Source organism: Curcuma longa, chromosome 1 (genome assembly GCF_044706935.1).
Source record: "Curcuma longa cultivar G26 ecotype Majalengka, Jawa Barat chromosome 1, ITB_CL_G26_1.1, whole genome shotgun sequence".
Lineage (NCBI taxonomy): Eukaryota > Viridiplantae > Streptophyta > Magnoliopsida > Zingiberales > Zingiberaceae > Curcuma > Curcuma longa.
In genome coordinates, this window is record NC_133861.1 from 19,446,924 (window position 1) to 19,459,802 (window position 12,879).

Consider the following 12,879-nt stretch of genomic DNA (forward strand, 5'->3'; position numbering starts at 1 on the left):
GAAACAGTCGCTAGTTTGCAAACAATAATATCAAGTTTTAAAACAACACCTGCAGGCCGCAGTCATAGAATAGCACGCCTCCGTTCAAATCGATCGCTCCCTTTGTTTCACGACTACATCAGAATCAATACCGCAGATATAGCAGAGAGGCAAAGCAGCACCTCCTGCGAAAGATCACGTTCCTCGCCGGCAGCGCTGGGTCGAGGGCCTGGCGCCGGGGCAGGTCCTGAGACTGAGCCTCCGGCGTCGGCAGCGGCTGGAACAGGGGACGTCGCAGTGGATCCAGTGGGTGCGACGGCGCCAGAAGGCGCGTGTAGCTTGGCGATCCTGATGTCCACCTTCTGGCCGGCGGCGCAGTGGCCGGGGACGCCGCAGATGAAGAAGTGGTGGCCGCGGCGATTGAGGGTGACGGAGTCGTTGCCGGTGGTGTAGGTGGCAATAGGCGACGCCGCGTTGCACGCTTTGTAGTCCTCCTTGCTCACCTCCAGCACATTGTGGAAGTTCTTGTTGTACACGAACACTGCATGCAACACCACGTTATACACAACGAGAACAACAAATTTTCTCGCCTTTAAAATGCAGAAATTATGAAGAAGAGGAAGACGACAAGGATTAGGATGACTTGCTTATGGTGTCTCCCAAATGGATGTCCTTCGAGACGGTCCACGCCGTGTAGTTTGGACTCCCCAGGATGGTCCATCCCACCGCATCACCCACCTTGTAAACCGCCGCCTCCGACCGCCCAACGCCGGCGGCCACTGCCGCTGCTGCCACCACCACCATTACCATCACCTTCTCCATTTAGCAGGGGAAAGAAAGAGACACTGTCTCACTCTTGGCCTCTTCTTCCTCGTCTCGTGGCAGAGGTGCATGTAATAATAATAATTATAAGAAGGGGAAAAAAGTTCAATCTAATTCGAGTGAAGTGGAAGTTGAATCATGTAACGTGGAGTGGAAGGTTTAAGTTCATGGTGGAGGCAGAGTGGAATCATCATGCCTGTTTGGCTTCCATTAACCACTGCAAATTCCTTCGAGATTGCTCAAACTTCACGACATGTTTTTTTTTACCCCCATTTTTAATCTACTGATTTAATTGTGCGATTTCTTTTTTTTTTTTACATTTTCTAGGCTTTATTCGATTTGATGTAGGCCCATTGCATAAAGGCCATTCGCTATATATTAACAACTGTATAAATTTATTAATTTAAATTTCATATATGAAATTGACAAGTTGATTAGCTGTGAGATGATAATCTTAAGCCTATTGTACAAGAATTTTAAAACAATTATGAATTAGAAGACTAGTTTGATAGACTTAGTTGTCATTAATCTCAATGGTCTCACATCATGGATTAGGAGACAATGATACAATGAACAATGTTTTATCACATTGCTATTCCTCAATTGACTCAATCAATTCAATTCAATAATTGGCTTACAATATACTGAATTAATCTATACAACTAATCAAATTCAAATGGATTGATTTACTTTGTTCACTTCGTCAAACTGAATTAAAGTAAAAAATTTTAGTTGGCTCTATCAATCCAAACTAAGCGAACCTAATCAAACAAATTGGGCAATCAACTCAAATGGTCAACATATGGTTCAACTTAATTGATCAGATGGAGTGTGACAATAATTGAATGATTCTATGGTGTCATATGACTTAATTAATTAAAATATCAAATTGATATGAATAATTAAATTAATCAATCATGGCATTGGATGAAAATTTGTCGACCTCACTGAATTAATTAAAGTTGGTATTTAAGATAACACTAATTTTATCTGTGCAAATCAAATGGTGCTGCTATCCACTTATTTTATGTTAAATTTCTATATCAAAAGACCAACTCATTACTATTGCCTCAAATTTATTGATGGATTGACCCACTCGATCATGACCTTCCGATGCTAACACAATAATTTCAAATAAAAATAAAAGATCGTAGTGATGGCAGATGTTTATTTGATAGCCATCATCTCCCATGTAGAGGTTGGGACCAAATGAAACAAATAATTGAACTTTATTTGTATATAAGTTATAAAAAGATAAGTCATATGGTTAAACCCCAAAATTGATGTTAATTATTTGTATGGTTGTGAATTGTGATGGACATCTATAGAAAGATGTAACACCATACTAATAATATCTCATTGCTTAAAATGTTGAATACTATTTTTTTTTTTAGCAATCAGTGCATCTAGAATTATGGATTGAGTAATAAAGTATTTTTTAAAATTATTTTAAAATAATAATAATTTTAGAAATAAAAGAGGAGGAGAAGATATATATATATATATATAGAGAGAGAGAGAGAGAATAAATTAACTTGTTGTCATTTGTCCACATCGTAGTAGGTCATCTTCTTCATTCTTGTTGAGAAGACATTTTTTATTGTAAAAATGGAAAATAGATTGCCACTTAAATGGACCAATTCTAGTGTAAATAAATACAAGTAGGTATGAGTAGGTCGGAGGTGAGTTATAGCTATCTAGAGATGAGGATGATCTCCATCTCCTTTCTTATTGTGGGCCTACTGAATGCAACGAGGCTTGCTTGTCTGAAATCCTTCGTTTACTTGGCAAGAAACTAAAGAACAGTTCTTAGAAGAAACTAATTTTTCTTTCCGAAACTATAATTTTCTTTGTTTACATTTCCAATTTCAAGGTTTGCATCAAAATCTTCCTTTTGCATTTCTTTATCTTCTCTGATAAACAAACACATTCATAACTCCAACTTCATGCTCATGCATCATCACCTCTTTTATTTGTAATTAAAAAGAAAAAGAAACATAAAAGATCAATTAAAGCAAACGTTTGGGCTTCATTGATTGTCGTTGAGTTACAGGCAATGGCACGATGCCGGTTTATATTCTACGGCAATAAAGCTTTTGTTGGGATCTACTCCTCTTTGAAGCATTGATCATGCGTTCATGTGCCTTCTGTTGCTCTCGCTCGCAAAGAAGGCCCCTCCTCCCTCTTCTCGGTTCCTTCTGAAAGTGAAAACACTGACTGTGAAAGTGTTTCCCAGAGGCGAGAGAGAGGGAAACAGGAGCAAGTGGGGAATCGAAAGCTTGCTATTTGCTGCGAGTAATAACTACAGATGCACGAGATGGGAGCGGAGGCGTTTGCTGCTATAGTGACGATTGCCTCTTTGTCTCCTTTGCCTTTGACAGTCTCACCTTTACCTTTTTCCTACTAATATTATTTTTTTGTTCACTTCTCACATTCCAACCTTGCTTCAGTTGCTTCTCCCTTTGGCTTTGGTTTTTGGCTTTTGCCTCCGGAAGGAAGCAGCACCTCTGTTCTGTCCTCGAACCACTGAACTCACAGAAAGCAGGCCATGGTCTGAGGTAAGCTGCTCCCAACTCTTCTCCTTCTTGTTGTTTCTTCATCTCAAAGCATCTTTAGTAAATCATAGGTAATAATTTGTGTGTTCTTCATTGTTTGAGCCAGAGAAGCCTCTGGCCGTGCTGTATCCGTCTGCTTTTGCAGTGGGGGAAGGGTTTCATTATTGAGGGAGGAGGGAGGACAAAGCAAGAAGTTGGATAAATGATTTTAACTTCTTGTGCGTTTTCATTGAGTGTGTTTGTGGAATCGTGATCTTCCCACTTCTAGTCTCTCTTTTTTTTCTCGAAACTGTTTCTGAAACTGAGGTTTTGGTTATTTCTTCATTTTAGAATGATGCGGTTTGATGTGATTATACTAGCTAGCGGTCGTATGACATGATCTTATGACAAGGACGAGCCTTGGGAAGTGTTTGTGCTGAGTCGTTGAGTTCTTGATCAGATGAAGAGACTGTGACTGCGAAGCAAGAAGCTCGATGGTCGGAGGCATCAGGATGAGGGATTTTCCTTCCTGCTTCGGCGAAAGCGGAGTCCAGGTCTCCGACTCTTCATCGTCGTCGGGGGGCAACAGCAAGTCCACCCAGAACCTCGTAACTTGTCTTTACCAAGCGCAGCTCTTCACCCGTCCGTGCCTGATCACGGTCACATGGAGCAAGAACCTGATGGGCCAAAGCCTCGGCATCGAGATCGATGAGTTAGCCGGCGAGTCGCCCTGCAAGTTAGAGATCAAACCGTGGCTTTTCTCCAAGAGAAAAGGCTTCAAGAGCTTGAACGTGGAGGAAGGCAAGATCAACCTGTTTTGGGATCTCTCCGCGGCCAAGTTCGGACCGGGGCCTGAGCCACTAGAGTGTTACTACGTTGCCGTCGTCGTCGACCATGAACTCGTCCTCCTGCTCGGTGATCTGACCCACGAAGCCCATCAGAAGACAAACGCCGTCCCTGCCCCGTCGAGCGCAGCGTTCATAGCCAAGAGAGAGCACATCTACGGCAGGAATTCCTATTCGACGAAGGCTCAATTCTGCAACAACGGCAATTTTCACGATGTTTTAATAGAGTGCGACACCGTCGGCGTCCAGGATCCATGCCTTGAGATATGCATCGACAATAAAAGGGTCATGCAGATCAAGCGACTCGCGTGGAAATTCCGCGGTAATCAGACTATCCTAGTCGACGGCCTCCCCGTCGAGGTGTTCTGGGATGTTCACAGTTGGCTTTTCGGGCCCCCGAACGCCAATGCTGTCTTCACGTTCCAGACATGCCTCTCGACCGAGAAGTTCTTACCTTGGTCTGCATCATCACAACTTCTGAAGCAATCTCACCTGCAAAGCCTTGGTTTTTCTTTGATACTACATGCCTGGAAAACTGAACAGGTATAGGAAGTATCTTAAAGGAGTATATTTATGTCTTTGATTTTCTTGAGTGCTAACAAAATCCAGTGAGAGATCTGCTCGATCAATGAGAGTCAAGTCCATTTAGGCTTGTACTGGTTTTTGATGATGTGTGAAGTGTTTGATATATAGGTCATATGGGGAGAAAACAAAAAATCTTGTATATCCATCGAAAGTTGTCTAGATGTTAAAACAGTGTGTTATATCGCTACTGCAAAAGGCACTGTCTTCTGTTCTGTTTCTCGTGTATTTATCTTTGCTGATGCATAATACAATCTTCTTTCTTTCTGCTGAGAAAGTTTCAGATTCTCTGATCAAATTTATGAGTTGATCAAAATTGTTGCTGTATTGCTATTGATTAGTCAGACTGTATGCACGCAAACTTCCATCGAGTTACTACTTTTAGAAAAGTTCAGAATCAGTATTCGAAACAAAATTAACAGTGGCTTGTTTTGATAATAATATCAATTAAATAAAAACAAAAATAGTTTTTTTATTATATATCGTAATTGGAGCCGCCTTTCTTGAAGATCAAATTTCTTGAGCTAGCTAGCGAATCTTTCTTCATAGACTATCATATTAATATTATTAAAAACTAATATTTTTTTGAATTGATGCATTAATGAAATAATTTCTAATCGGTTAAAAAGGAATAAACCGAATTTTTAGTTATTGTGCAGCCTAATTTTGATGAATTGAATTTGACTTTGGAATTGGAATATAATGATTGGATTGTTTGAATGGACTAGCTAGGTGGGCTAGTGAAGCTTCGTAGATGCGTCCTTTTCTAGGAGCACGTGAGTTCAACTGGCCCCCGACAATCAATCTTTAACTGGGTCCCACTCACCTTGAGGCTAGCTGCAACTAATGGAGGGACGCGCTGGCTAGCTCGAACACATCCACATTGGTGATTATCGCTTTTCTCCTACCTTCTCCGATCGATCTATGAACCGAACCGGTCTAAGATCTCGTCGCGTGTCATTGTCCGTTGCATATTTTGGCTCTCTTAAAAAAACGCACCTTAAATGTCATGATATATTCTTAGTTTTATGGCGGCTCCTACTCTCCTTCATGAACTATGAATACCATCCTAAGTTAATTTTTCTATAGTATTGTTAAAATATTATTATATTGTATTTTAAATATTACTATGTTATACTATAGTATTGTTAAAATGTATGCCAGACATCATAAATTTTTCTTATAATTATTACTGAATCACGTTATTAAAAATAAAGATATAGCTTAGAATATATATAAGATATTGAAGCAAATTATCCGCACGTGCAAATTTACGTGGCGGCTTGGCAATCACGCATCAGCGGCATCCATCAGGAAGTTTCGATGCACCTGTAGCCGACTCGATATTATTTTTTTAATTAGATGCATGCACGTTCTGGTAATTTATCTATTATATATACTTTAGACTGCGTCCTCATCCCCACCAATGCAACGTACTACATTCGCTAATTTCTCTTGAGCTAGATCCATGCCAATGCCATCGATGGAAACCGACATGCTATTCGACCCACCACCACCACCACCACCACCACCACCACCACCACCACCTCACTTTCCTCGACACAATTCGTAGCCACCTCCTCGACGACGACGACCAAATCACCAGCGAGCAAGCAGTTGCACCGTCATTGCCAGCTCGGCAACGGGAGGTGCGGCGGCCGAGGGGGATGAACTTCCGGGGGGTTCGACGGCGGCCGTGGGGGAAGTACGCGGCGGAGATCAGAGACCCCGCCCGCGCCGGCGCACGCGTCTGGCTGGGCACCTACAACACCGCCGAGGAGGCGGCACGGGCCTACGACCTCGCCGCCTTCCGCATCCGCGGCTCCCGCGCCCTACTCAACTTCCCCCACCTCATCGACTGCGCTCACTTGCAGGGCGAGGAAACCGTCGACGACGACGCTGATCATTCGCCGAGAAAGAGGGCGCCGGCGTCTGCTTCGCTTGGTCAGTCGACTAAAAGGAGGAAGAGAGTGCCGGCGGCGGAGACTCCCGTTCCTTCCACTAGCCGGCAACCGGAAGGGATTAATTATGACGGAGGACTACTCCAAAACAATAATTTCATAAATGTTGTTTAATTATAAAGAGAATAAGGCATTATTAATAAATGTTCTTTTTTACATGTATAATTATAATCATCCAAAGGGATATCTTTTAATTAGTATACACAATTAAATCATTTTTATTATGTATGTAAAATTCAAAATTTAATATAGAATTTTTAATTAAAATTAAATTAACATTTAGACACATATATTAAATTTGATAATTATTAGAGGATATTTATAATAAAATGTTTTAGAAAGTTTATATTTTTGCTCTGAATATATTCAAGTCATACAACAAAAATATAACGGGCCCTTTATTGGTACGAATCTACCCCTTTAACGATCCTAACGTTTCTTCCTGGAATATTAGATCAAAAAGTTTCTAACCACACCGACCCACTCTGATACTATTGTTACATTTTATGGAATCCATATGTATCTTCATAATGATACGATATTGTCCACTTTAGACTCAGCTTTTATAATTTTATTTTTGGATATTATCCAAAAAGGTCATAATTAAAAATTTTATACCTTTTAATCTCAAGATGTTTTTTTATATACTTCAAAATTGGATTGTATTCCAACACTGTTTATGAAATCGCACCAACCAAACCAATGAATTACTTTCATGACGGTATCTCGTCTTTTCAGTGTTTAGGAAATAGGATCACACCGGTCATTGTCAATACGACCCGTTCAATCGGAAGTCGGTAATAAAATCTATTTTATTCTCAAACCAGTCCTTATTTTATTGGAACCAGTAAAAACCGGAAAAAATCGGTGATAAAATTGAAAACCTACAACATTAATAAAGTTTAACCAGTATAATTTCAGGAGATTATATATATATATATATATATATATATAAAATATAATAATGATAGACATTTCAGTAAAAGCTTATCCCACACGCTCCTAATGAATTACTTTTTAAAATGATTTTTTATTCATTATCAAAATAATACTTCATTTCGCTTCAAGATATTTTTATTTAATTTTGATAATATTATAATAATTATGATTTTTCAACTGTTATATATTTATAATTAAATAATAATTATGATATTATAATTTTTATATAGTTATAATAATTATAATTTTATAATTATTATTATATAATATTAATTAATATTGATTAAAAATAAATATAATTACTATAATAATATTATTAATGTGTTGATTAGAATTGAAATGATCTCTCCAATAAAAATACTTTTAGAAAATAAAATATATTAAAATAAGATAAAATATTATTTTAATAATAAATGAAAAAGAAATGCCCATTTACGATTTCAATAACACAGGGCGTTCTTTTTATTTTTTGTCCAGCCTTTTATAACTATAATTATATTATATTATATTTTTCATTTATTTAGAATCTTTATTTAATATTAATATTATAAATATATAACATATTTATAATTTTCTTACTATGATTTTGTTTATTTATTATTATCAAGCTCACACAAAGAATAACTTTGCAAGATTAAGTTTTAGAAAACAAATTTAGGAAATAGTCAATTAATATAAAGCGTCAAGCGTTCACGGCAACGAAAAATCTGAAAGGGTAGATGAGAGGCAGTCAACGAAATCCAACACACGGAGAGGTCAAATTCCCAATCTCTTCAAAATGAAACAGCAGAATTGAAGTTGAAGCCATTTCTGATGTCCCCAATTGAAATCCCATCTCTTCATCCATTAATCTCTTCTTTTCTTTTTGATGCAAACCAACCATGCAAAGAAACATAGAGACCTTCTTCCCTTCCCTGCCTTCTCCGGCGGTGGAGGACGCATCGTCCCCCGCCACTGCCACCCTCCACGTCGGGGTCCACCACCGACGATGGTAGGCTGGCGAAGGCCGTCATCGCCACCGCAGCCAGCACCTTCGCCTTCTGGGGCCTCCTCTTCTCCTCCTCCATTTTTTTGTCACCAGGAGGCAATGGCGGAGGCGGAGGCAAGCAGAGGAGGAGGGGGAGAAGTCGCGACCCGAGAAGATCTCCTTCCCGGAGCGGCTCCGATCGAGGGCGAGCAAGAGGAAGAGCGTCTTCGTGGACGAGGACGGCTTGGATGCCGTCTACTGGCGCGAGTTCAAGGGGAAGGTCGGCGCTGTTCACAGCGACGTAGATGAGTCACGGTCTAGCCGGCGCGAGGACGACGAGGAGGAAAGTGTGGGCCTAGGCTACACAGACGAGGCGAAGAAAAAGGATTGGAGAATTCAAGAAGAGCGTCTGCTTCCGGCCGGCTCCATCGGCTCGTCATCGCCGGTTTTTGACGACCGGAGCTCGTCTGATCTGCCATTGCCGCCTAATCGGAGATTGCCTCCGCCTCCGGGGAGATTCGTGCCTTCGGCGCTGCGGCCACAAGCTCTAGGAACTAAGGCCTCCGCAGCTGCGGCTGTCAGCAGGAATTGGAAACACAAAGCCGCCGCGGATGCCGTCACCGCTGTCGCCTAATAGGGACCTATCGTCGGCGCCGAGGCTAGCAACTGCTTCGGAGGTCAGGAATACAAAGCCACCACGGCCGCCCTCGCCGAGTCGATTCATGTTCTCGGCCCCGCACCCAGCGACCGCGCCATCGGAGGTTGGTAACGCAAGGTCGTCGCCGAGTCTAGTCATATCCTCGCCGTCGCTCCAGCAACCGTGACATCGGAGGTTAGCTACACAAGTACGCCAACGCCGCAGGCGCCAGCTTCTCCTTCAGCACCAGAGCCCAAGCCAAACGCCGCCCCTCCTCCACCTCCTCTTCCTCCGGCGAAGACAAGCGATCCGGCGCATGAACCGCCACGGCCCACATCAAAAGCAAGTGCGAAAGCGCCGCCGCCGCCGCCGCCTCCGCTCCGACCTCCAACCGGCAAGACTCCAGGTCCAGCTCCACCGCCCCCGCCACCGGGTGGCAGACCCGGCGGAGGGTCTTCTAGGCCGCCTCCGGCGCCGGGACCAACATCGGCGGTTCAGGGACAAGATGGGGCCAAGAAGTTGAAGCCACTGCACTGGGACAAGATGAACGCCATTAACGTCGAGCATTCAATGGTCTGGGACAAGCTCCACAACGGTTCCTTCAAGTACGTGAACTCCATTATCACACCTTTGCTAAAGCTTTATCTCATTTCTTCATCCACAATCTTTCATCTCCTCAGAAAATTGTTAAGATCAACCATATTCACTTGAAATTCTGAAAGATCTAAAATCCAGATTCTCGGTGGCAGCTAAAAATTTGGCATATCTGCTATTTTTGCGTCATAAAAGACTTTTCCTAGAATTTGATAACCTGTTTACCAGTCGCAGCAGAGTATTCTAACCACTACGCTTCTCCTTGAATGAATCCAACTAACAATTCAACGTTGACTTTTATTGAATTATATCATTAATTTTTTTCTTTTTAAAAACAAATTGACCGGCCACCGGCACAGCAGTTGTAATGTTACTTTTGAAAATGACAATTTTCTCCTTTAATTTTGCTGAGTTGTTTTTGGGACTGTCCGATATTGAAACAGGGTGGATGAAGACATCATGGAAGCGCTTTTTGGCACGGTGGTCACCAACAGAAAGGCAACCAACAACTCCGGCGATTCTGAGTCAAAGGCAGCCGCTGTCGCCGGGTTCACCCCAATCACCTTGCTAGACCCGCGTAAATCGCAGAACATCGCCATCGTCCTCCGGTCCACCACTGTCAGCCGCCAAGCTGTAATCGAAGGCGCGATCGACGGGCGCGGCCTCAACACTGACGTCCTCGAGCGGCTCATCACGATCGCACCGACGAAGGAGGAGGAGGACGTCGTCCGCGCGTACTCCGGCGACCCCGGCATGCTTGCCGACGCTGAGAACTTCCTCTTTCACATCATCCGGGCCGTCCCCGCCGCGCCCTTCGCCCGCCTCGACGCCATGCTCTTCCGAGCCAACTACGAGCCCGAGTTGCGACACCTGAAGCAGACCCTGAGGACACTGGAGGCGGCGTGCGGGGAGCTGCGTACGCCCACGCGTGGCCTCTTCCTCAAGCTGCTCGAGACAGTGCTCAAGGCCGGCAATCGCATGAACGCCGGCACGGCGCGCGGAAACGCGCAGGCCTTCAACCTCACGGCGCTTCGCAAGCTCGCCGACGTCAAGAGCACCGACGGCAGCACGACGCTGCTGCACTTCGTGGTGGAGGAGGTGGTGCGGTCGGAGGGCAAGCGATTGGTGATCAACAATCGGGGCCACCACAGCGGGGCATTGGAGCGGGTGCCGAGCCGGTCCTCTTCGGCGGCGGCGCGGGAGGAGAGGGAGAAGGAGTACACCATGCTGGGGCTGCCGCTCGTCGGCGGGCTCAGCGACGAGTTCGCCAACCTGAAGAAGGCGGCTGGGTTCGATTGCGACGCGCTCAAGACCGCTTGCCCGACGTTGCAAGCGCGGGTGGAAGACATCAAGAGGTTGGTGGAGAGTCTAAGCGCCGGGGGCGAGGGCAGCGGGGGGTTCGTTAAGGAGATGAGGGCGTTCGTGGAGGCAGCGAAGGGAGATCTGAAAGCGACGGCGGTGGAGCAGGGGAGGGTGATGGAGGTGGTGAAAAAGACGAACGAGTACTACCACCCGGGGGCGGCCAAGGAGAGGGACGGGCAGCCGCTGCATCTTTTCGTGGTGGTGAAGGACTTCTTGGACATGGTGGACAAGGCGTGCGTGGACATCACGAGGAATCTGCAGAAGAAGAAGCAGGCGGCAGCGGCGGTGGCAAGGTCGGGGTCGGAGCCGACGGCGGCGGAGGAAGGGGTGGAGAGCAGGCGGAGGCCAGTGGCCAGGTTCCCGAACTTGCCCCCGCATTTCCTGAAGAGCAATTCGAAGTCGGATTCGAGCAGCGACGAGGAAGATTGACACGATTTTTCTCTTGATTTAACCCTTCACAAAAACCTAACACGCTTTCGACCTTTTATTCTTCTTTTAGATGACGGCGGTTGGCTGTCGATCACCTCTCAGTCCAATCCTGTGAAGGGTTAAATCAAGAGGAAAATCGTGCAAAAATGCTAAAAGAGTGATAGGTCTTTGTCGATCTCAGCTTGATTGTCGAAAATCATGCAAAAATGCTGAAAATTGATTGTCGGTCTCTTCTCAGCCTCGGCTACTGAGCTCAGCTCGGTCTTGGCTGCCGATCTCAGCTCTATTTCAACTGCCGATCTCAGCCCCAACGGGATTACAGTTTAAACGGAACAAATTAAAATTTTTAAATTTGGATTGCGATTTAGATGGGTCAATCCCAGTAGTTTATTAAATTTTTTATTTTAATTTTAAATTTTAAAAACAAAAATTCAACCCGCAAGTCAACCCAAGCTGTCAAGGGCTAATCCATGCGGGTTGTGGGTCTAGACGATTGGCCCACTGAAACTCATCTTAAAATAGATTGATAAAATTTCAACCCAACCTGCTTAAATTTTTGGCCAGCGGGCCAACCCGACAGACTAAATCCAAATTGACAGCTCTAGAACAAACCATATACGATCACATGTATTTTGAAACTTGCCTTAAAGGAAGGCACACGTTCTAGGGAACGGACACATGAATAACTCTTTCCAGGAGAACTAATCTTTGTGGACAAACTCGTCAAGTGGGCCCAGGCAAGGGGCGGAAGAAAAGATGGAGGTCGACAGCCGAGATTGAGAGGAGGTGAGGTCGAGCGCCGAGGCCAAGGTCAACAGATGAGGTCGGTCGTTGAGACCTAGGCAACAGACGAGGTTTGCCGTTGAGACCGAGGTCAATAGATGTCGAGGTAAGTTGCCGAGGCTGAGATCTATAATACAAAAGAGCATCAATTTACAACTATCATATTATACAATTTCAACAACAACAACATGTACTTTTTAATTATAATTGTTGTTTTCTTCGAACTTTCTTGTTCCACTTAACGCTGATGGTAAACTACCAAGGATTAAGGACAGTGCAAATTCCCGCTCCAGTCACAACAAAATTGTAAAAAGCAAAGAACAGAAATCTAATTCTAGTGACTAACATGTTAATTTGGTTGTGAAGCAGGTTTTTATAGAAACCAAGTCGATGAATAAGAGAATTCTATCACCTACTTCAGAATTATCAAATACGATACCTATTG

At 43.8% G+C, this 12,879-nt stretch overlaps 3 protein-coding genes and 1 pseudogene across 6 annotated transcripts; 3 read left to right on the forward strand and 1 right to left on the reverse strand.

The window, feature by feature from the left end:
• Positions 1–113: 113 nt before the first annotated feature.
• LOC141845536 (mavicyanin-like) lies at positions 114–801 on the reverse strand. Its single transcript, XM_074733598.1, has 2 exons — positions 627–801; positions 114–520 (listed from the first exon to the last, which is right to left on the reverse strand). Exons 1-2 carry the CDS (start codon positions 799–801, stop codon positions 114–116), a joined length of 582 nt encoding a protein of 193 aa, XP_074589699.1.
• A 2,443-nt stretch (positions 802–3,244) lies between these two features.
• Positions 3,245–5,005, forward strand: LOC141829361 (uncharacterized). 4 transcript variants are annotated; one of them, XM_074716817.1, is made up of 2 exons: positions 3,245–3,359; positions 3,463–5,005. In XM_074716817.1, exon 2 carries the CDS (start codon positions 3,830–3,832, stop codon positions 4,727–4,729), a length of 900 nt encoding a protein of 299 aa, XP_074572918.1. In that variant the 5' UTR covers positions 3,245–3,359; positions 3,463–3,829; the 3' UTR covers positions 4,730–5,005. The 4 variants fall into 4 exon arrangements, with proteins under 4 accessions (XP_074572918.1, XP_074572925.1, XP_074572933.1 ...); XM_074716824.1 differs by having other exon boundaries at positions 3,687–5,005; XM_074716832.1 differs by having other exon boundaries at positions 3,716–5,005.
• A 1,231-nt stretch (positions 5,006–6,236) lies between these two features.
• LOC141845526 (ethylene-responsive transcription factor 2-like) lies at positions 6,237–6,837 on the forward strand (annotated as a pseudogene).
• A 1,706-nt stretch (positions 6,838–8,543) lies between these two features.
• LOC141829352 (formin-like protein 4) lies at positions 8,544–11,651 on the forward strand. Its single transcript, XM_074716806.1, is given in 6 exon segments — positions 8,544–8,603; positions 8,605–8,716; positions 8,719–9,178; positions 9,180–9,370; positions 9,439–9,871; positions 10,304–11,651. Coding segments are annotated over 6 exon segments (2,604 nt in total).
• The last annotated feature ends 1,228 nt before the right edge of the window (positions 11,652–12,879 follow it).